This window comes from Petaurus breviceps, unplaced genomic scaffold (assembly GCF_028583685.1).
Source record: "Petaurus breviceps papuanus isolate PSGF00001 unplaced genomic scaffold, PetGlider_PUasm1.0 38, whole genome shotgun sequence".
NCBI classification, from domain to species: Eukaryota; Metazoa; Chordata; class Mammalia; order Diprotodontia; family Petauridae; genus Petaurus; species Petaurus breviceps.
The window spans coordinates 49,198,052-49,222,844 of NW_027186304.1; the positions used below are offsets into that span (position 1 = coordinate 49,198,052).

General features: G+C 40.1%; 1 protein-coding gene across 1 annotated transcript in view; it reads left to right on the top strand.

Moving 5' to 3' along the window:
- Window positions 1-216: 216 nt before the first annotated feature.
- The window catches only part of RNF125 (ring finger protein 125), a 45,619-nt gene continuing 21,042 nt past the window's right edge, over window positions 217-24,793 (top strand). The window contains exons 1-4 of the mRNA XM_069099865.1: window positions 217-522; window positions 10,539-10,692; window positions 17,893-17,984; window positions 24,639-24,729. Of these exons, the coding sequence (XP_068955966.1) occupies window positions 356-522; window positions 10,539-10,692; window positions 17,893-17,984; window positions 24,639-24,729 (504 nt within the window). The 5' untranslated portion in view covers window positions 217-355. The remainder of the gene's footprint in view (window positions 523-10,538; window positions 10,693-17,892; window positions 17,985-24,638; window positions 24,730-24,793) is intronic.

Genomic DNA, 24,793 nt, shown 5'->3' on the forward strand with positions numbered 1-24,793 from the left:
GGGAGGAAGAGCTAACAGTAAGCAGCTGGTATTCCTTTGTGCAGTTTGGGTTTCAGGTTTCAAGCCTCCCAGGAGGGGAGGACACTGCAGTACTTGCTGCCGCTGCCCGTCTCCTCCCTATGTTGGGGGCAGCTGGAGAAAGATGGTAATTTCTGACTGGCGGAGTTACGGGCGAAACTCCACTCGGAAGGTTAGAAGGGGCGGGGGTTGGCTCTGGAGCGCAGGACTGTGGGGGCAGGGAGGCGGCGATCCCAGCTGGGCCGGGACTTCCTTCCTTAACCGCAGGACAACAAAACAATTGAACCAAAGGCACCCAGCTTAGCAGCAGCTGTCTGGGCGTGAGAGCAGGGAGGCGATGGGCTCCGCGCTGAGCAGTGACAGCGGCCGAGCAGCCCCGGCCACCAGGGCCACCCCCTCCGCCCTGCCCAGGAGGAGCGAAGTGGAGCTGCCCATCACCTCCTTCGATTGTTCGGTCTGCCTCGAAGTGCTGCATCAGCCCATACGGACCCGCTGCGGCCACGTGTAAGTGAGGGTGAGCGGCCCGGGTGCGAGACTCCTGTTGCCGGTGCCCGCTGGGCCCGAGAGAAGCTAGGTGGAAGGAAGAAGGGGGCTGTTCTAGGTCAGTGGAGAGCATTAAGAGCTTTAACTTAGTAAAACCGCGCGCACTGAGTAGGAGCTTCTGCTGGAGGTGTGGCACTGTAGAACCTGGACCCGTCGGGTCTCGGCTGCGGGAAAATGCCTTGTCTGAAGGTGGCACAAAGATTGGGAGAAAGAGGGAGAGACAAAGCGGCCACTTTTTGCGTCCAAGCCGTGTCTGAGCACCTGGGTCTGGTTGGAGGTTAGTGGGTCAGTGACCAGCCCAGTTCCGCTAGACTGTGCTCAGGGTTAGGATGCTCGCGGTAGCCGCGCTCCGTTCTGTGTCCACATGGAGTGCCGGTGTCTTCTGGATCGACCAGGGCAACTGTCTCTGTGTGCCACTGGGGACCGTGCAACTAGGAAGTGGCTGGCTGAGGCCAAAGCGCAGTTCTCCAAGTAAACAGCCGGGCGGGCGCTGTGCCTCCCCCTGCCCCGGACACCCAGACGCGTCGCGTTTTGTTGGGGCTGCGCACGTGTCCTGAAACGCCCACAGCGCTTCCTCCTCTGGCGAAAACAACTGACCGAGCCATCCCCAACCCCCTTCTTCCTCCCTCCCACCTCCGCTCCGGCTGGAGGTAAAGTTACCGGAGCGGTAGTGCCCGAGTCTCCTTCGCTGCTACTTTGTTAAAGTTAGGCAGCGGGTTGTTTCGAGTTTGGTAGCTTAAACAAAACACATCCTGCTGGAATGAACTCTTACATAAGCAACGAAGAGACTGGAAGGTTAAGATCTTACAGTATTTAAGAGAAAAAAATGCTTATAGGAAGTATGGGTTAAATGGTTTCTTTTTCAAGCAACTTACTCAGGCTGAGCTTTATGAAAGTGCATTGTTACACGTGATTTCTAATTCCTTAATGTGTAATCTAAGTAAGTCTATATATATACATACGTGTGTATAAATCGCTTTAATATTTACAAAGAGCTTTACAAATATCCCCCTTTATCTTCACTACAACCCAGGGACGTAGGTGCTATTATTATCCCCTTTTTACAGATGAGGAAACTGAGACTAGATTGATGAAGGTTAAATGACTTGCCAAGGGTCACATAGCTGTTAAACCAGCGTCTGAGGTCACTTGACCTGTGGCCTTCCTGACTCCCAGGCCAAGCCCTCTGCCATCGCACCACCTAGCAGCCCAGACCAGAAATACAGTGGCTTAGAATTTCTTGGCCTTGAGTAGGCTGTTTAGTGTAAAGTCGTAGGCTAGGTGGTGCTGGGTAGAGCACCTGGCCTAGAGTTCAAATTTGACTTCCAACATTTACTAGTAACCCTAGAAAAGTAACTTAGCCCCCTTTTCTCCCTCAGCTTCCTCATCTGCAAAATGAGCTGGAGAAGGAAATGGCAAATCACTCAAGTATCTTTGCTTAAAAAAAAATCCAAATGGGGTAATGAGTCAGACATCACTGAACAACAACAATTACTGACAAGCACACTTGGTTTGGAGCCAGAGAATGTGGCTTCAAATCCTGGCTCTCTGCAACCTTGGACAAATTACGCAATCTCAAATTTTTCATCTGTAAAGTGAGGGGATTGGACCATATGACCTTCTAAGGTCATTCTCCTTCAGCTCTAAATCTACAATCCCTGTTAGTGCTTAGATGCACACAACTCAGCAGTTGTACAAAGTATATTACTTGATTCTACCACCAAAACTCCACTATCACAATCAATCAGAAAGCATTAATTAAGGGCTTACTTTGTATTAAGCACTTTGCTAAGCCCTGGGAATACAAAGAAGGATGAAAACATATGCTGTCCATGTGTTTTAGCTAGAGGGGTAAATGCCACCAACTGATCTTGCCACATAAAGGTCTCCACGTTGGATAGGAACTATGGGTGGGGAGTGGGGGTGGGATATATTCTAATCCAACCCAAGCCAAGGAATTCTCTCTTCAACATCCAGCCTTTACTTGAAAACCTAGTGGGGAAAAGTGCCATTCCATTTTGGGATAGCTTCAATGGTTAAGAAGTCTTAACTTAGGTCAAGCCACAGTGGATTTCTTTGCTACTCACACTCATTGCTTCAATTATGATTGTATGAGGTTTGTTTTTTTTTAATCTAATCTCTTGTTTTGTAATTTAATTTGTTACAGAGGCACAGCTGGGGGGGGGGAAGGTGCTTACTAACTACTTAAAGATCAAGGAAGCCGTCATTGGAGTAGCTGGCATTTAAATTGGGCTTTAGACTATGGATAGCAGTTCACCTTGGGAAGAAACAGGAGGGAAAGCATTCTAAGTTTAGGAAACAGCCTGAAAAAAGGTGTGAAGAAGGAAAATTGGAGGAGATTGTAGGGGAAGACAGATTGCTTTAATTTGGCCTATTACTGCACTAGTAATACCTAAGCAAAGTTATGATATGATTTGGATAAAAATATAATGTAGAAATACTTTTTAAAGGGCATGTTTTATAAGGTATTTAATTTGTAAACATTGAAGTATTTGAGATCTGTGCTCCCTCTTCCCTTCTCCCTCCACCAATTTATAAAAATAGGCTAAAAAGATTCTCAGGGTTTTGCCTATAAATGTAATAGGAATCTTTTTCACTTTTGTATATTGTGACATGGGCATGTATACCAGAAATACATACTAGAAATATAATGCTTTCAGCTTGGGAGAGTGAAGGTGGTGGTAGTTAAAAGTTGTATGGTGTATTAAAAGTATGTTTATAGTGAAATGCCATCTTTAACTAAAATTGAGGTGTAACTACTTCCTGATGCCAATATTCTATTTGTGATGGGCAGTTCTTCATCACTAGCAGGGTAAAATCCATGCAGAAATCTTAGAGAGTTACCTGAGGTTCTAAGACCTTCAAGTGATTTGCCTAAGGTAACATCACCGGTAGTGTCTAAGGCCTTTAATTATAATTATAGCTAGCATTTATATGACCCTTTCTGATTTGTAAAGAACTTTACAAGTACCTTGCTTTGCCCATACAACCACTCTTGGAGTCAAGTACTATTATTATCCCCCTTTTAAATATGAGGAAACTGAGGCAGACAAGTTGTGTGACTTGCCTAGGGTCACACAGATAATAAATGTGTTAACTTTAATGAAGCCAGATGTGAATTCGTCTACCTGACAATCCACTGAACCACCTAGTAGCCACAGTTCTTACTCATTTCACATATTCTTGGGCAAATTTATGCATAAAAAAATAAGATAATGAGCAATAAAAGATAACTTTTTTACAAATTTGTATTTTTTTTAATGCTTTAAAATGTGTTTATGTGCAAATGGGCCATCTAGGCTTGGAGGTTATCTTGTTGGACTGGATTGAGTAACTTAGAGCTCCTATAGGTGTTACTTAACTGCCCATTATTTTCCTGTTTTTTGAATGATTAGATTGTGTAAAGCTCACCTTTGACAGTATTTCTCTTTTGGTGGTGGTGTTTCAGTTGAAAGGTACTTTCAGATTGCTAGGTTCTTGTGAATTCTTTTGGAAAATATTAAATCTTTTTGTTTAGTTTTTCTCTTTGTTCTATTCTGCTTGGGAGGAAGCCAGGCCACTGGAAAAAGTCCTAAAACTGCCCACTACCCCCAGGACAATTTTCCTTCCAAGCAGCTCTCCCATTCTTTGTTTTAACAAATCTGTGCTCTTTGTTCTGGTTGTGAACAGAATTTCCATATCCCTCCTTTTGGCAAACTCATTTGGTTCCCTTCCACATTCAAAATTTTTTCACCAGAATGAACCACTGCTTATGCTGCCTACACCAGGTGGTTCCTTAAACTTAACTTTAACTTAAAACCGAAAGTATAGAAGGGCAAATGAGACTTTCTCCCCTTCTTTTGTTAATCTTTTTTATCTATCCAAGTCAGGTCAGAATTGGTTGTTACTCACTTGGGGGTACATCGAGGAAATGGATGATCAGTTACTGCTGGTGGATCCCTAAGGTGGGGTTGAGGCAGTCCTTTGTGATGAGGGCCTGTCCTAGCCTGCAGCTGCCTTGTCTTTATTTGTTTCAGGGGAGGAATGGTGACCAGCAACCAGCTACCTTACAGTTATGCTTCCTCAGGCTCATTCTTTGTCTGGAGAAATTTATCCCTAATCCAGTGCTCCCCCTCTGACTCTGTGAACCTCACTTGGCTTTGGATCCCCCACTCAACTTTTCCTGCCTAGAGCCCTGATGTAGTTTATTGTGGATTTCTGACTTTGACCTTTACATTTCTTCCTAGTTCCTCCTTTAATCCTCATAATGGAGCATTTTGCTTGTTGACTCATCAGGTAATCCCTAGCACATCCAGGTCTCCGGCTAAAAATAAAACCTCTGATAAATTTTTTACTTGTTCTCAAAGCAAGCATAGAGAATGACTGTTATGGGCCTGGTTCTGCTTAATAAAGAAGAGATTGCTGATAAAGTGAAAGTGATGAGAACATTGAGAGACAATGAATGTGCTATCTTAGGGTTATTGATAAAGAGGGGAAAGTTGAAAACGTAGCCTAAATTTTAGGAGATCCTATTTCAAAATGTTCAGAGGAAAGATAGGTAGGCTCTCATAGCTTGAGATACTTAAAAAAAAAAAAAAGAGTTAAATCAAGCAGGATGAAAGGCTTTAAAGAAAAACAAAATTCTGGGAGTACAGAGTTGGAAGAATTCTCAGACGTACAGTTTGTAGTTGAATAAGTGCCCTTCTGAAATGTTCCCCTACACACATGTTGTTATCTAGCTACAGTTTGTAGACCCTTAGTGACAGGGAACTCATTACCAAGTAAAGAAATGCATTCTACTTTTGGAGGCTTCTAATTGTTTGCAAAGTATTTACTCCTGTCCAGCCTGAATCTGCCTTTCTGCAACTTCCATCCATTGTTCCTAATTCTGCCCTCCTGGGACCAAGCACAGCTAGTTGAATTCCCCTTCTTTCAAGTACTTACTTATTAGCTTCTCTTAAGGCTGAACATCACCAGGTCATTTAATCTACTGGGACACAGTCTTGATTCATATTGCTCTGACAGTCCACTAAAATTCTCAAGTCTTTTTCATGTGAATTTTTACCTACCTAAACTTCCATCTCATTTCTGAAATGAGTTGGACTTTTTAACCCAAATATAGGACTAAATATTTGTCTTTTAAATTTTCATCATAAGAAACTTGTCTCAAAGAAGGGAGATGAGCAGACACCTCTCTCCCTACCCCCCAATCTCCCTGTAAAGATGGGGAACGTTACAGATATTGTTAGATTTTTTTTCAGTGTATTGACCTAGCTAGTTTGCTGGTCAATCCCCCCCCCCATGCTCTTTTTTTCCCTTAAATGTTTTTTAATGTAGAAACATTAAAAACTTATTTAAAATTTTTTTAACTCTATTTGTTTTTAGTTTTCAGCATTCACTTCCATGAAATTTGAATTCTAAATTTTCTCCCCCTCTCTTCCCGCCCCACTACCCAAGATGTCATGCAATCTGATATAGATTATACATCATATACATTCATATTAAACACAATAACCTTCAGCTAGAAGAATTAAGATATTAATAATTCTCTGGTCTCCAGACCCTTTCCAGATGTGTCTCCTTAGATGAAGTTAAGAACAAAAGGCCATTTTTTTTTTTTGGCTTTTTTTGGAGGGGGGAAGGTAGGGCAATTGGGGTTAAATGACTTGCCCAAGGTCCAAGGCTGGTTTTGAAAAGGCCATTTCTTAAGGGAATGGATTAGGGGTAGAAATTAATACAGATATGAGAAAATACCTCTCCCCACCACCATTTGTAGAGATTGGAGATTCAAGGGTGTGGAGCATTACATATATTTTCAGATGATTTTCAGCTTTGTAAAAAAAAATTTCTTCCTCTTTTTAAAAATTACTTATTACATAGAATAGTTCTCTGTAATAAAGGAAGGGGAAGAATTCTAGGGGAAATTTAGGCAGTGTAGAAACAAAATATCAATAAAAATTTAAATATAGAAGATGAAAAAAATTAACATTGCCTTCTTAATCCCCCAAAGTGGACTATTTATTCATCTAAAGAAAGGCTCCAGGGGCGGCCAGGTGGCACAGTGGGTAAGAGCACCAGCCCCAGTGTCAGGATGACCTGGGGATCAAATCTGGGCTCAGATATTTAGCACCACACCCAGAAATAACTGGCCATGTAACCTTGAGCAAGTTACTTAACCCCAATTGCTTTAAAAAAGAAAGGCTCCTTTTCCCTTATTTTCTGAAGCCTATGGCCCATGCTTCTTCATTCAGAAAGGATTATGATGATATTAATTTATATGGTACTGATTGCAAAAAGAAGTTCCCTTTCAACCTTTGAGGCTAATGGAAAAAATTCAATAATGACAATTGATAGGCTACTATTCTGAAATGTTAACCTCCAAACTGTATTCTAACATTGTGATTTTTCTTCTATAAGGTTACCTCAAACTCTCTTGATAGGAGAGACATGTCCAAGAGCACAGGACTATTTCAGTTTGGACAGCTCTCTTTTTTACCCCCTAAACTGGAGATGCTTAGATATTATAATAACGATAAATTAAACAAATCTGTTTCTGACAGACTTGTACTTAAAATGCAGAATATGATATTACTGTTTTCTTCTTTTGATGATTATGAAGTCTGGATCTCTGGAAGGGGAGGGACTTGGGGAAACTTAAGTGATGTTAAAAAAATTAATAAAATATAATAAAAAGAGAAAAATCATCATAGACTCAATCTATCCTTCTGGCCTGCTGAGATACTTCTGAATACCAATTCTGTCATCCAATATGTTAGCTACCCTATTCAGTCTCATGGTGTTCACACATTTTAAGCACATTATCTATTTCATTCAAATCATTAAATGTGTTGAGCAGCACAGGTCCAAAAAGAAATGCCTAAAGCACTCTGTTAATTTCTGGCTTGACATTGATCTATTAATAATTAATCTTTGGGTTTTGTCATTCTAGTCAATTGACAAGTATTTATTAAATGTTTATTGTGTACCAGGCACTATGCTAAGCAGCCTATACATAAATACAAAAATTGAAACAATTCTTGCCCTCTAAGGGGTTATAGTTTAGTGAGGAGAGACATTTGTGTATACACACACACACATATACATGTATGTCATGTATATATGTATGTATTTACAAAATAGATACCAAGTAATTTGGAGGAGTCAGCAAAAACTTAATGTAGAAGGTAGCACTCGAGTTGAGCCTTGAAACTGAAGGCTTGAAGAAGGATGAACTAAGCTAGAGAAGCTGAGAGGCAGGGGTGAGGACAAAGAGCATTGTAGGTATGGGGGGGAGCCAATTGGAAGTGGAATACAGAATGTGATGTGTAAGGAATGGGAAAAATGTCCGTTTGGCTGGAAGAGTATTGTAAAGGGAAGTAATGGGGAAGAAGACTGGAAAAGTGGGATGGGTGCAGGTCAGTAAGGGTTTAAATATCACGCAGATGAGCTTATAATTGATCCTAGAAATAATTTTTAAAAACACACAACCATTAGAGGTTATGCAAAAAGGAATGATGTGGTCAAACCTGAGCTTTGGGAACATGGTTTGTATAGATGATCATGATGTTGTAATAAGCCTCTCTGTCATAAGTTCACTCTAGGACAGTTCTTTACTACCGGTATTACTGTACAGGTGCTATAGTAGGATGGGCTCCTTCTGCAGTTTGGTGGTCAAGCATCCTACTCTACATCCTGGTGGTACTGTCTTCTGATTGGCTAGCTATTGTGGTCCTGTTTTGGGCTAAATGGATGATGTGATTGTGAGCACACCTGTTTCTATGGGAATGAGTCTGGGGGCAATGGCTGACTAGAGGTAGTGGCTGGGTTCCCATCACATGGACACACCTGCTGTTTGTTCTGTGAAAACTATGAGTTCATAGACATACTTGTTCTAGTGAGAAGTTAGGGTATTGGCAGGGGGCTGGGTAGGTACAGTGGGCCTGCTGTTCAGTGGGAACTAGAATAAATTTAGAATATGGGGGCTGGGGGCAGCTTTATTAGAATTTCATCAGATGAATCTGAGACTTGACTCAGGGAGACTATAACACCAATCACGGCCACACACCTGAGGACTGCTGCTGTGAATAATTTTAAGGGTCTAATCATATAGTATGTTACCAGCACTATTATCTCAATTCACTTTAACAGCTCTTAAGAGAGTTTTAAGCTAAGCCTCCTTCCCATGGGCACATATTCACTCTTCAGCTTAATTCGCTCATGAAGACCAACAGACAGGGCTTCTGTCTGAGAAATCAACACAGATCAACAGATAGAGCAACTACATCACAAGCATTTTTTCTGTTAGGCCTCCCCACAAGCAAGTTCCCCTGACTCGCTCACGCTCACTTCTCTGTCTCAGGTCTTCTACTCTGTCCTCTCCCTCCAAGCAATACAGTATATACTGTTTCGAATCAAAGATTCTTGATTCAGTCAAAGAGAAGACTCAATCAAAGGTACTTGTTTGGCTAAAACTCAATCCAGGAAAACAACAAAAAAATCCTACTTTGCTTGCTATTACAGAGACCTAATAGGAGGCTATTGTTACAGTACAGATGAGAGGGGATAAGGATCTGAGCTAGGATCATGGCTATGTGAGTAGAGAGAAGTGAACAGATAGGAGAGATGTTGTAGAATTAAGTAAGACAAGATTTGGCAACCCAGTGGTTATAGGAGTTGGATGACAGTATGGTGTCCATACTTGGTAAGTTAGAGTAGCAATTATCCCTTCTGTTTCTAAGTGCTTATGAACTGTCCCTTTAATAATGTGTTCTAGAATTTTGCTAGGAATTGCATTGTCAGGCTTAGTGGACCAGAGTTTGAAGAGTCTACCTTTGTATTTTTGAAAATCCAGGCAAAACAAGGAAAATGAATTTTTAAAATATCGGTGTTGGTCTTCCATTGCCAGAGATTAACCCAGTATGTAACCCTGTAACCCAGTATAGATCCCGTTCCTCTGTACAGGGTAGTTTAAGATATACATCGTGCCATACATTCTGAACTATACATATAATAGAAAAGAGTTTGGACTTTGAGTCAGGAGAGACTAAAGAAATATATAGATATTACCTACAATCACCTACATGTGATATATACTATAAATTATATATATGTATGTATTTATTATAGATCTATAGCTATCTACTTATATCTATATCTAAGACACATTACAAACCTACCTTTAAAAAGGCTATGCAAATGTCAATTGTCATTCATATGTGGGTCTAAATTTTATATCCTTTCAGTGTTTGGTAATGTGATAAGATTTTCTATTCATTTATTCCTTGATTCTGTTAAGACTTCAATAAGAGTTACTATCAAATATTAAATCTTGATAAATAATATTTCTTTAAAACATTTTAATAGCAATAATTTTATCAGATTACTTTATGATTTGGGGTACAATTAATGAAAAGAATTGTATTATCTATTTCGGTCAGAATAAATAAACATTTATTAAGCACTTACTACATGCCAAACACTGTGCTAAGCACTAAGGATACAAATAAAGCAAAAAGATAGGTCCTGACTTAAAGAGGCTTATGCTCTAATGGGGAAATTTTTATTTATTTGTTGCAATATTATTTATATGAGGCTTACATTTTCTCATACCCAAAATAAAGATCCACAGAGTAAGGAGACATCTATCTACCTAATGTCTTCTGTGAAGGAGAAGAGAGAGAAAAGTTAAGCCACAATGAAATGGCTTTGGTATTAAAGCTCTCCATTTGACTGTATTTCTTTTTGATCCAAGTCTGTGTCTATTCTTGGCTTTTTATTCAAATTATACTTACAGTGGAGTCTAGGAGATGTCAAATGTCTTCCTCAAAACAGGGTTGTCTTGGGAGGCTAAAATGCTACATGAAGCTTTTAGTTTGTGAGTTTAAGAGGTTAAAAAAAATTTTAAAGGCTGCTGTAATTGTGAAAACTTTGCCACACCTTTTGAAGAAAGTGATATGTTTTGGTTTGTTTGGAGGTAGATTCTGCCGTTCCTGTATTTCTACAAGCCTAAGGAACAGTAAGTGGACATGTCCTTATTGCCGGGCATATCTTCCTTCTGAAGGAGTTCCCGCAACTGATATAATGAAGAAAATGAAAGCAGTATACCAGAACTGCACGGAGTGTAACACTCAGGTATGTATACTAGAGTAACTCTTAGCTAAGTACTTCCCATGTGTCCTTTACATAACTGTATATTTCCCCAGATCTCACTCTGACTTCCCTAATTCTGTTAAGACACTACCATTCTTCCAGTTTTCTAAGCAGGTCTTACCTTGTCCTTATAACCTATGTCCAGTTAATTGCCAAGTCTTAATTCCTGTGTCACAATAGATCTGCATCTCCAGTCACATGGCCACAAGCTCAGTTTCCTCCCTCATTATCTCTTGCCTGGACTATTGCAATAGCCTCTTACATATCTCTACTTCTGGTCCCTCCCATCTCCAATCCATCCTCTACACAGCTGTGAAATCAATATTCTCAGAGCAGAGCTTCAATAATATCACTCCCCTCATCAAGAAAGGGCAGTGGCTTCTTTTTGTCTCTAGGAAATAAGACACACTCCTCTGTGTGTGACAACTTAAAACTTTTCACAGTCTGGCTTGATCTTTTCTTTTCAGGCTGATTGCACATTACTCTCCTTCATTCACTCTGCCTTCTAATCAAACCAGCCTATTTGCTCTTTCCCATACATGAATTCTGTCTCTTGCTTTCATATTTTTGCACTGACATCTCACACTTGGAATGCTTTTTTTCCTAACTGCTGATGATTAACCTGCCTTCAATGCTTACCTCCTACCTCAGACCTTTCCTGACTCTCCTATTAGTGCTTTCACTATCTCTCCCCAAAAACCATTTTGGTAATAACATGTGTGTATGTGTATACATGTACTACACACACACATACACACTTGTATTTTTCAACTTATGTGTTATTTATCCAAGTAGAATATAAGCTCCGTGAAGTTATGGACTATTTAGCTTTGTGTCATAATGCTGGGCACATAGTATTTGTTTAATAAGTGTTCACTGAATTGAATCCTCAGTTTCTCCAAGCCACCTGGATTAAAATTGAAATCACCTAGACCAAATGAACTGTACCCTCCAGTACTGATGTGATTGCCAAGTCACTGTCACTGGTACTTGAAAGAGCTGAGAGAAAGGGAAAAGAATTGTAGGACTAAGAAAGGGCATATGTTCCACTTAAAAAAAAAAATAGAGGATAGAGTGTGTAATCTATAAGCCAGTAAGTTTGACTGATGGTTTGGGAACACCTGGAAAAGGAAGCAGTGACATAAAAAGAACAATCATAGCTTCATCAAGAACAACAGATCATGCCAAACTAACCTTATTTCCATTTTTGACAGGGTTATTAATGTGGTAGATCAAGAGTATGCTATAGATATTATTTGTCTATATTTTAGCAAAGTATTTGGTAAATATTGTGTTTTTCTATTCTGCCATCTTGACTCCACCCCCAAATATTGTGTTTTTCTTAGGGAAAAGATAGAGAGCTGTGGGCTAAACCAGAGGTGTCAAACTTGTGGACCTCCTGTACCCAGAACCAGATTAAAGTATAATTGGGAAATTTTTAATAAAATAAAAATATAATACAAAATGTTAATTTGTGGTTTTCTAAATTAATGTGCAACCCATAAGCAGTTGTGTCTTTTGAGTTTGATACCATTGGGCTAGGTAATCATGAAATCAGGTAGATTTGGAATTGGTTAAATAGACAGACTCAATCAGTGTTAATTAAGTATTAATGATTCACATCAACTTAGCAGTAGGTCTCTGATGGAAAGCCCCAGAAATCTGTGCTTTTTACCCTTTAGTATTTAACATCTATATCTGTGGTTTGGATAAAGGCACAAATGGCACACTTAACAAATTTACAGATGACAAGAAGTTAAGCAGGGAGGAATAGCTAACAAATTGAACAGCAAAGATCCCAAAAGATCTTGACAAGCTAGAGCACTGAGCTGAATCTACTCAGATGAAATTCAATAAGATGAATTTAAAACTTTACATTTGGGTTCAGAACATAAGCTTTACAAATGTAAAATGGAAGAAGCATAATTGGGCAAGAGTTTGGAAAGGCCCAGGAGGTCTTAGTGGACTATAAGCTCACTCTGAGTCAGCAGTGTGATATTGCAACCAAAAAAAACCCTAATGTAATCTTGGGTTACATTATGAAAGACATAGCCTCTGGGAATAAGAAGGTGTTGATCAGGATGTACTTTGTCCTAGTAGACATACCATATGGGCACCATATTTAGGAAGGACATTGATAAGCCCGAGAATAGCAAGAGCAGGACTGCTAGAACGCAAAGACCCTTGAGTCCTTGCCATAGACAATCTGTTGAAGGAACTAGAGTGAGGGGAGGGGATTAGTTAACCTGGAAAATAGAAGACTCAGGGCAGAGTAGGATAGCAATCTTCAAGTATGTGAAGGACAGTCATATGGAAGAGCTGAGAGATTTGGTAGAAGTTGCAAAGAGAAAAATTGGAACTTAGAGAAAAAATTCCATACGGATGCTAAAGTAATTTTCCTAAATTACAGGACTGCCCGTGTCATTTCCCTACTCAATAAACTCTGAAGGGTTATATATTTCCTCTAGAATCAAATATAAATTTTCAGTTTGACTTTTTAAACCTTTTAAAAACTTAACCTCTAGGGGCGGCCAGGTGGCTCAGCGAGTAAGAGCACCGGCTCCAGTGTTGGGATGACCTGGATCAAATCCAGGCTCAGATACTCAGCACAGCACCACACCCAGAAATAACTGGTCGTGTAACCTTGAGCAAGTTACTTAACCCCTATTGCTTTAAAAAAATAAATAAATAAAAACTTAACCTCATGAAACTCAAGGAATTGTGGAATTGAATCCTGTAAACTAAAAGGAAACAAAGAAATTAATTAAAATTTAAAAAATAATTAAAAAAAAATAAAAACTTAACCCCAACTTCCTTTTCCAGCCTTATGTGTGTTCACTCTATAGTACAGCCAAATTGGCCTCTATTGTTCTTCACACATGATACTTCATCTCCAGCCTCCGTGCCTTTACACTATCTCCTATTCTTGAAATGCACTCCTTTGTAAGCTCCACCCCTTGTAATACCTTATTTACTTTGAAGCTCAATTCAAGCACCATGTTCTTCATGAAGGCTTTCCTGATTCCCCTACAATCCCCATCCATCTGTGTGTTGGAGTGTGCTGGAACCAGCTTGAAATGCTTTAAATTCAACTGATGGTTAAATTATCAGCATGAGCATTTATTCTTTGGAAATCAGCAAAATAATACTGATCAGGGCTTGATTTATTCTTTTGTTGATTATCTAGACTAAAGAAAATGGTAATAATGCAGAATAAACTTGTCATGAGCACATGTTCCCCCCAGAGAGCTAATTGATAAACATTGACCAAAATGCCCCTGCCTCCCTCCCGACAAATGACTTTTTGTTTATTTTTGTATCTATTTCCGCATCTGTTTAGAGAGGCACAGATTTTTCTCCCTGCATAGCCTATAGACTCAAGGTCTCACTTTTGCTTTTATATCCCTAGCATGTAACAGTGCCTGGCACATAGTAGGTGGTTAAAAAATGCTTTGATTGATAAAATACTTGGTGCATACCTCTGTTTTTACATGTTGTCTTACCAGATAGAACATAAGCTTTTTGAGGGCGGTGATGGTTTCACTTTTGTTTTTATATCCCTGGCATCTAACAGAGTGTCTGACACATAGTAGTTGCTTAATAAATGCTTGTTGATTGATAAGAATTAGCTATCCCAAATTGGAGTGCTTTTGGAGACAGTGGGTTTGCCTTCATTCAATGTCTCTGAGCAATAACTGAATAACTACTTTTGGTACACTGTAATTGGGACTCCCTTTCGTGTATAGGATAAACCAGGTGGCCACTGAGATCTGTACTATTTTTGAAATTCTGTGATTCTGTGAACTTCCTCATTCTTTCTCCTCTGCTTTCCAACCATGGGAGGGTTTCCTAATCTTGAAAAAAAAAAACCTTCTCTCAACCATATTGCCTCTCTATATTTTTCTCCTTCCTTAAAAAAATTTATAGACTTAAAATCTTGCATGAAACAGTTAACATTTAATAAGATAGAGGCAAATGAATTTTAAAAAAACAAGCAAGCAAAAAACCATTGCTTTTTTTAAATTTCATTTTACAGGATCATAGATTTGTTATTTTTTTGACATTTTTATTTGTTTCATTAAATATTTCCCAATACATGTAGAAAAAATTTTAACTTTGATTTAAAAACATTTTTTTGAGTTTCAAATTTTCTCCTCTCTTGCCCCTCCCCACTCCTTGAGAAAACAAACAATTTGATATTGCTTATATAGGTCCATATTAGCCATGTTGCAAAAGAAAACAGAATAGAAAAAAGGGAGAAAAATAAAGTTTTAAAAAAGTATGCTTCAGTTCTGCATTCAGAGTATCAGTTCTCTCTCTGGAGGTGGATAGCTTTTTTTCATCATGAGTCCTTTGGAATTGTCTTGGATTGTTGTTTTGACGATCATAGATTCAGGCACCATCTGAAGTGTCCCTTTTCCTCCCTCCTCATCACCCATCTCTTTCTATTTCTCTTTTTATTTTTTTACATAGTTCAGTGAAGCTTTTGATACCATTGACCTCTCCTCCCTTGGCCTTTCTTCCCATTGTCTCTTCCCTTAGCACCTGGCCCTAACTATGGCCATCACCCTGGGCTCAGCCTTTGCTCTCACCCTTTTTTTTCTCTTGCTCCCCTTGCCTTGTAAAGTTCATCTGTTCTCATGGCTCTAACAGTCAGCTCTATCCTGCTGATCCTCCATATCACCAAGGCTTTTGGAGCTCTGATTTCATTTCACCAACTACTACTGGGACATTTCCAGTTGTGTTGTTACTTATTTCATCTCAAATGTAACCTCTGAAATGAAATGTCTCATCTTCTTCCTCCAGACCATCTCTCTCTTTTACTCTTCCTTTTCAGGCAGTGACACCACCATTTCCTCAGCTAAACAGGCTTGAAACCTTTGTCTTTTTTTTTTTTTTTTGAGGCATCAGGCTTAAGTGCCTTGGCCAGGGTCACAGAGCTAGTAAATGTCTGAGGCCACATTTGAACTCAAGTCCTTCTGACTCCAGGGCTGGTGCCACCTCTCTTCCCCAAGTTTTATCATCTTTGACTCTTCCTTTTATTATGCTGTTATTCCTCATACCTAGTCAGTGATGACTATTTATAACAGTTTCTCCTTTGAAATGATTCTTATACTTTTCTTTCTGTGCTATTCCCTTTTGGGGGTGGGGGTGAGGTTAGGTTCTTCTCCTTGCTTGGCATTCCCTGACTTCTCCTCACAGGCCCTTCAAACTCTGGCCATCCTTCAAAGCCTAGCCCAAGTCACTCCTGTTCCACCAGCCCTCATTAGATTCTTTGAATGGTGGTATAGCATTCATAATATGTATATCACATAATATAGCTGTGAATTCCTAACAACTATTGGAGACAATTGTCTCAGGCTGTTCTTGATCTGGTGTCCCCAACTAGATTGTCACCCCTATAGGAATTATTAGCTAGAACACTTCAGAGCACATAAGAGATACTCAGTAAATATGATGCTCAAATAAATATTGTGAGCCCTAACTTAATTTTTTTTTTTAAGCAATCAGGGTTAAGTAACTTGCTCAAGGTTACATGACCAGTTATTTCTGGGTGTTGTGCTGAGTGTCTGAGCCCAGGATTCACTCTCCAGGTCATCCCAACACTGGAGCCAGTGCTCTTACTTGCTGAGCCACCTGGCCACCCCTAAGCAATTGGGGTTCAGTAACCGGTGCTCTTACTCGCTGTGCTACCTGGCCGCCCTGAGCCCTAACTTTAAGTGCATAAAAGAGGAGTGAAGTTTATCTTTCTGAGACAAAGTTTAAATTGAAAAGTGTGGTCTAATTTTATAACAGAAGAATCGTAGAGTATTGAAATAGATGGTTGGGTGTTGAATGTTATAAAAGATCTATGTGTCTTTAGATAAGGCAAGCAGATTCTCCCCTCTGTGCATCCCCTGCCTTTGTAGCTGTCTCTAAGATGGATATTGGGAAAGTGTGAATCTGTTTTGTGGTTATCATCTCTTTTTAATTCAGCCTCATCCGGAAACTGCAACATCCTTTGACATCATAGATCTAGGCGTTTGAGGTTTAAATTCTGTAGCTTTGACAAAAGAAAACACAGAATCAGCCCATCCCTGTACCACAGCTTTGTGTACAGAGCTTCCTTTTACACAAGATGTTATCAGTACCTAATGAAACATTTATCCAAATTTGTGTTATATAAGCAACAGGTCCCTTTTAGGTAGGATTTGCTAAATGGATAGCCATGATAAAAAATATTCTTGGGGTGGCTTAGGTGGTGCAGTGAATAGAGCACCAGCCCTGGAGTCAGGAGGACCTGAGTTCAAACCAGCCTCAGACACTTGACACACTTACTAGCCGTGTGACTTTGGACAAGTCACTTAATCCCAACTGCCTTCCAAAAAACAAAAAAAAAAAATTCTTTATCTTTATTGTTGGTGGATGCATGTGTAATGTAATAACCATCTTTTTGAGTATAATCTTAATGAAGTTATTATGGCATGTGTTGTGAATTCATATAATGATAATGAGCAAATTTTGAACCCACCATATTTCTGTCTTGTCCAGGAATACACAAGGTTTCTATCTTCTTACTTAGTTTTAAAAATCCATTCTTGGGAAATGAAATCAGAAAAAGTATAAAATGACTGCATAGTTTATTAAACTTCAAGTGACATATGAACAAGACAAAGTGATACATTGAACATCGTCGTTCTAATTTTTAAGCCAAGTTTTCAGAATTTTGATAGCATATTGACTCAGATTGTACTGTTATCATGAATGCATTCTTTTAAAGACCTGACCTCAGAGTAATTCATAGAGTTCAGTCAATTCATGGAGCTCAAAAGTTTAGTCCAGGGGTAGGGAACTTGAGGCCACATGTGGCCCTCTAGATCCTTAAGTTCAGCCTTTTGACTGAATCCAGATTTTTTTCTGTAAAGGCAGAAAGTTCCCCACACTTGGTTTAGTCCAACCCTTATTTTGCAAAGGAGATTGAGACTCAGGTAAATGACTCATCCAGTGTCATATAGTTAGTCTGTAGCATAATGGAGATTAAAACCTAGATTTTCTGATGCTAAAAGCATTGTGCTTTCTTGTCTATTGGGTGATTTCTTATGAGGCAAAATAAAGACAGTCATAAATTAGGCAGAAAGAAAATAACTTGTAGGAAATTCCTTGCAACAATGGATTTATTTAAAAATCTTTTTTTTTACATAGGTGTGTCTCAGTGAAATGAGAGCTCATATAAGGACTTGTCAGAAATATATAGAGAAATATGGACCTCTTCAAGAGCTTGGAGAAGTAACAAGGTAAAATGTTTCAGTAACATGGAGCTTATTAATGAATGTTATGTTTATAAAGATTTTAATGAACTTAATTTTTAAAATTTCAAATCTTTATTTTTAAAATGTTATGGCAGGGGCAGCCAGGTGGCGCAGTGAGTAAGCGCGCCGGCCCCAGCGTCGGGAGACCTGGGATTGGTTCCGGCCTCAGATACTAGGCACCTACACAAAAATGACTGGCTGTGTAACCTTGAGCAAGTTACTTAACCCTGATTGCTTTAAAAAAAAATGTGGGGCAGAGCCAAGATGGCGGAGTAGAAGCACGACCTTCCCGCAGCTCCGGCTTCCACCCTCCCCAATCCATGTAAAAAGGGGACTCTAAAAAAACTTTGGAGCTGCAGAACCCACAAAATGACACAGAGAAGCTAACCTCCCGCTGAGGACAGCCCAGCAGGCCAGCAGGAATCGGCCAGCCCAGCGCTCTGGGAGCCGAGCCCAGCCCCACTCCGAGGCTTTAGCCCCAGGGCAGGCCTGACCACCCGCTAGCCAGAGGGACTCCAGATCAGCAGCAGCTGTGGCCGTTTCCAAATTTATCAATACATAGATGCGAAGGACAAGGTGAGAGGCCAGTGCAGTCTGGACTTTGGGAACCAGGAAGTGGGAGTGCGTGGCTTTTACCCCCAGAGCGAGAAACTGCTGAGACGCCAGCACAGCCTTCCAGCGCCACGTGGCGGCTTCAGCTCCTGGCCTGCAGAGTGTAGGGGGACCAAGCACCAGTCTGAGGGGTAATCGCTCTTGCTTTAACCTGCTTGGATCAGGATTGCAGTCTAGGGTGGAGGTCCTGGGGTATGTGTCCAGCTTGCCAGAGCGTGTGGAGACCTCAGAGAGGGCACCCATCTAATACCTCCGGCAGCTGAGAAAACCCCAGCGTTTGGGACGAAAACTCCCCTGTCTGGTGGCAGAGTCCTACTGTGGCAAAAAGCCCAAAAGTCAAATCATTGAGTGGCAAAATGAGCAGGCAAAGGAAACAAAGCAGACAGAAGATTCCAACATTACATTCCTATTTTGGGGACAAGAAGGAGCAAGGCATGGAACAGGAGGAAAACAGTGAAGTCAGTACTCCTGCACCAAAAGCTTCAAAGGAAAATACAAGCTGGTTACAGGCCATAGAGGACCTTAAGAAGCAGATAAGAGAAGTGGAGGAAAAATTGGGAAGAGAAATGAGAACAATGCAAGAAAATTATGAAATGAGAGTCAACAGCCTGACTGAAGAAAATAATACCTTAAAAAACAGACTGACTCAAATGGCAAAGGAGGCTCAAAAAGGCAATGAGGAGAAGAATGCCTTAAAAAGTCGAATTTGCCAGATGGAAAAAGAATCTCAAAATCACTGAGGAGAATCATTGCTTCAGAATTAGATTGGAGCAAATGGAAGCTAATGACTTTATGAGAAATCAAGATGCTGTCAAACAGATCCAAACAAATGAAAGAATAGAAGGCAATGTGAAATATCTCATGGGAAAAACCACTGACCTGGAAAATAGATCCAGGAGAGATAATTTAAAAATTATTGGACTGCCTGAGAGCCATGACCAAAGTAAGAGCCTGGAAAGCATCCTCCAGGAAGTTCTCAAAGAAAACTGCCCTGATGTTTTAGAACCAAAGGGCAAAATAGAGGTTGAAAGAATCCACCGATCACCTCCTGAAAAAGATCCCAAAAAGAAAACTAGAAATATTATAGCCAGGTTCCGGAATTCCCACATTAAGGAGAGAATATTACAAGCAGCCAGGAAGAAACAATTTGAATATTGTGGAAACACAATCAGGATAACCGAGGATCTGGCAGCTTCTACACTGAGGGATCGAAGGGCCTGGAATGTGATATTCCGGAGGTCAAGGGAGCTGGGATTAAAACCAAGAGTCACCTACCCAGCAAAACTGAGTATCATGTTTCAGGGGAAAATATGGTCATTCAGTGGAATACATGACTTTCAAGCATTCTTTTTTTTTTTTAAGCAACCGGGGTTAAGTAACTTGCTCAAGGTTACAGGGCCAGTTATTTCTGGGTGTGGTGCTGAGTATCTGAGCCCAGATTTGATCCAGGTCATCCCGACACTGGAGCCGGTGCTCTTACTCGCTGAGCCACCTGGCCGCCCCTAAGCAGTTGGGGTTAAGTAACTTGCTCAAGGTTACACGGCCAGGTGTTTCTGGGTGGGTGCTAAGTGTCCGAGCCCGGGATTCGATCTCCAGGTCTTCTCAACACTGAAGCCGGTGCTCTTACTTGCTGTGCTACCTGGCCACCCACTTTCAAGCATTCTTGCTGAAAAAACCAGAGTTGAATAGAAAATTTGACATTCAGATACAAGAAGCAAGAGAAGCATGAGAAGGTAAACAGGGAAAAGAAATCATAAGGAACTTATCAAAGTTGAACTATTTTTTTTTGAAGCAATTGGGGTTGAGTGGCTTGTTCGGGGTTGCATGGCCAGTTATTGTTTCTGGGTGTGGTGCTGGGTGTCTGGGCCCGGATTTGATCCGGGTCGTCCCGGCACTGGAGCTGGTGCTCTTGCTCACTGAGCCACCTGGCCAAAGTTGAACTATTAACATTCCTACATGGAAAAACAATAATTGTAACCTATGAAACTTTTCTCAGTAGTGGAAGGGATTAGAAATATATATATATATATATGTCTTTATATGAGGGTATGCGGGCATATGAATACATATGTGAATGTGTGTATATACATTTACAGGTATACATAGATAGAGGGCACGGGACCAATTTAACAGGAAGGGATGATACTTAAAAGGTGAAATTGAGAGGTGAGAGGAATATAATGAGAGGAGATGGGGAGAGACAGAGTGGGGCAAACTATCTCATACAGAAGAGGCAAGGGAAAATGGTTACAATGGAGGGGAAGAATAGGAAGGCAAAAGGGAATAGGTCAACCTTATTCCTATTGAATCTGGCTTGAGAAGGGAGGGAAATACACACTAAATAGGGGATCTCACCCTCCAGGAGAATAAGGGGGAAGGGGATGTGAGGGGGGATGATGGAAGGGAGGGCAGGCTGGGGGGGGAGGGAAGTTGGAAGCACCCACTTTTGAAAAGGGACAGGATCAAAGTAGAGAATAGAACAAGTGGGAGGTGGGAGAGGAGGGAGGGAAAAATAGTCAGTCTTTTACAATACATCTACTATGTTATTGTTTTGCATTAGCCACACATATACAACCTATACTGAACTGCTTTTCCCCCCAGTGGGGGTGGGTGGCAGGGGGGGGAAGGGAATGAATCTGGAATTGAAAGTTTTAAAATCAAATATTCAAATATAAAAAAAAGTGAGTGTTGGAAACAAAAATTAAATTAATTAATAAAATAAAATGAGAAAAAAAAATAAAAAAATGTTATGGCAATTTGCATTCTATTAAGCATGCCTCAGTTTCCCCATCTATAAAATGAAGCTAGTGATACCTGTAGTATCTTCTTTGGGAAGGTAGATGGTGCAATGAATAAGACTGACAGGGCTGGAGTCAGGAAGACTTGAGTTCGAATCTGCCCTTGGATACTGACTATCTCTGTGACCCTAAGCAAATCACTTAACCTATTTGCTTCAGTTTCCTCATATGTAAAATGGAGAAGGAAATGGCAAACTACTCCAGTATCTTTGCGAAGAAAAAACCCAAAAAAGGGGTCAGGAAGAGTCAGATGTAACTGAAAACACTTGAACAACAACAAAGTCTTCAGGGGGTTGTTGAGAGGTTCAGTGAAATTATGCAAAGCAAAACTTAAGGAGTTATGTAATTTGTCAGTTCTAGTTTCAAATTGCAATTATTTTTAAGGTGTATACCATTGAAAGAGAATAGGGGCAGCTAGGTGGCACATTGAGTAAGAGTGCTGGCCCCGGAGTCACATCTTGGGAGGACCCGGGATCGGTTCCGACCTCAGATACTTAACATCCCCACAAAAAAACAAAACAAAACAAAACCTGGCCGTGTAACCTTGGGCAAGTTACTTAACCCCAACTGCTTTGGAAAAAAAAAAAGAAAGAGAATGGGTATTTTTTTTTTTAATGTATTCTGGAAGAAAAAAAGAAAAATGATTATTCAAAAAAAACTTAAGGAGTTATATGAATGTTGGGCATTATTACTAGCAAGTAACTATAACTTTTGCTATTAGTAAACATTTGGCTAAATTTGGGAGAAAGGAATAAGAATTTACATAGCCTTTGTTACATATTGAGCACCGTGCTAAATGATTTATAAATATTACCTCACAGATCCTCACAGCAATCTTACAAGGCAACTGTTGTTATCCCCATTTTATAGTTGAGGAAACAGGAAACCTAGGTGTCTGGGCTAGGGTCACACAGAAAGTATATAAGGTCATATTTGATCTCAGGTCTTGCTGACTCTGGGCCTAGGGCTCTGTCCACTGCACCACCTGGTGCTAGGGTCCAGCATCTAACAAATTTTGTAAACTCCCTTTTAGGATTGTAGAGATTGGATCTATTTCACCACTCAGTTTATATAAGAGGAAGATGTTATACTGAGCAAGCACCAGAAATAGAATGCAGAACTGAGCCTTCTGACCAAACATGTATTTCAACTATTTATTTTGACCCAGAGTTTCATCTTGTAGATCATAGTTTAAAAATTCTTCTCTTCTCCTAAAGTCCTCATTTCCCTAGTCACTTCTCTTAAACATTTTACTTCCTTTTTATAGAAAAGGCTGAGAAGTGGTTGGTATCCTAGATGCCATACAGTAATCTTAATATTAGGTGAGTATTCATTCCTATTGGAGCCTTTTTCCTTTCGGACAGTTTTTTGAGAGATGAGATGGTAATTAGCTTTACAGTTTTCAAAGAAAATCCATCTCTTTACACTGTTGATTAGAAGAATGGTTTAAAATCTGTCAGACTAAGGGCAGCTAAGTGGTGCAGTGAATACAGCACCAGTCCTGGAGTCAGGAGGATCTGAGTTCAAATGCGGCCTCAAATACTTGACACACTTAGTAGCTGTGTGACCTTGAGCAAATCACGTAACCCCGATTGCCTTGCCTTCCCCCTCCAAAAAAAAAATCTGTCAGAGTAATTGAAAACCCTGTACTCAAGGAAGTGGTACAAGCCGTAAACCTTCCCTACCTGTTTATGCTCTATTGAGAAGTCAAACACTTGTGGTCATGAAACAGTGAAGTCAGAATATTAACTCAGCTACTTTTTTTTTTTTAAGCAATTGGGGTGAAGTAACTTGCTCAAGGTTACACGGCCAGGTGTTTCTGGGTACGTGCTAAGTGTCTGAGCCTGGATTCGATCCCCAGGTCATCCCTACACTGGGGCCAGTGCTCTTACTCGCTGTGCTACCTGGCCTCCCCTAAGCAATTGGGGTTAAGTAACTTGCTCAAGGTTACATGGCCAGGTGTTTCTGGGTGGGTGCTAAGTGTCTGAGCCCAGGATTTGATCTCCAGGTCATCCCGACACTGGAGCCAGTGCTCTTACTCGCTGTGCTACCTGGCTGCCCCTCAGCTACTTTTTTGATCACACTCATACTGCCTAGGGAATTCATCTGAGTTCTGGTTTTAAGAAAACCTAAGTGTTCCATACAGAGAAATTTAAAAGTGATTATTTGCATTACCATGAATGCTTTGCTTTACAAAATGACCTGCCTTTGCATTTATTTAAATAGCAAAAGCCTTTATTCATTTTACGAAAATTTTCTCTGCATCTTTTTCAGCAATATAGCAAGCATTCTTGTAAAAGAATGAATTTTGTGTAGGGCAGGTCATGGTAGCTGCCAGTTTTAGCATTCAGAAACTGAAGTAAATTGGATTTCCCTTCTTCATGAATTAATAATAAACTAAATGAGCTTCTAGAATAAAAGTACATTCTGTCTGCATATCACCTTTGAAATTCTATTAAATCAGCAGGGATGGATTGCTGAAAATAGACATGTTTTGAGAACAGTGTACTTTTTTTTTTTTAAAGCAATTGGGGTTAAGTAACTTGCCCAAAGTTACACGGCCAGTTTTTTGTGTGGGTATTAAGTATCTGAGGCCAGAATTGATCCTGGGTCCTCCCAACTCTGGGGCTGGCACTCTTACTCACTGCGCCACCTAGCCGCCCCTAGAACAGTATACTTTTATAGAATAGAGAATCTGAAGTCCCATTTTGAGGAGGGGCTAGGGTTTCCTCTTTGGTGTCCAGTTTTGTGCCCTGCTGCCATCTTGAATGTGGTCACCATACTCTTTAAGCCTTGATCCATATTCTTCATTATATATATAAATAATGATGATATAATTTAAATTTTCCATGTAAGGAATAATCCAGAAATCATCAGGAAATATTTGGGTCAGGGAAAGATAACTCAGCTAAATAATATTGAGGGGAGGTACATTGCTGGGTTTTGGGGAGATAATCCATATACAAATAGCACTTTTCTTCTTGGAAGATTAAAATACTTGGACTATATTTCATTATATTCTGCTAAATATGCCAAAAGAAATTTTATTATGTCCATTTTACAGATAGGGAAACTGAGGCACATTAAAGTTTAAATAATTGATCAGTGGTAATATCAAATCAATAACAGGGCTGGGGCTAGAGCCCAGATCAACTGACTATGCCAGTGTACTTTTCTGTTTCTAATTAAGTTGTCACTACATTATAGTTGTATTTATATCTTATTGCAGATGTGTGTGTCCATTTTGTGAGAAAGAGTTGGATGAAGATGGCTTGCTGAACCACTGTCTCACTTATCACAGATCAGAAAGGAGGCCAGTGGTATGTTGTTTTCTTTGTTGTTGTTTCTTTATATGCTTGTAGTATTTACAGAGGAGACAGCTAT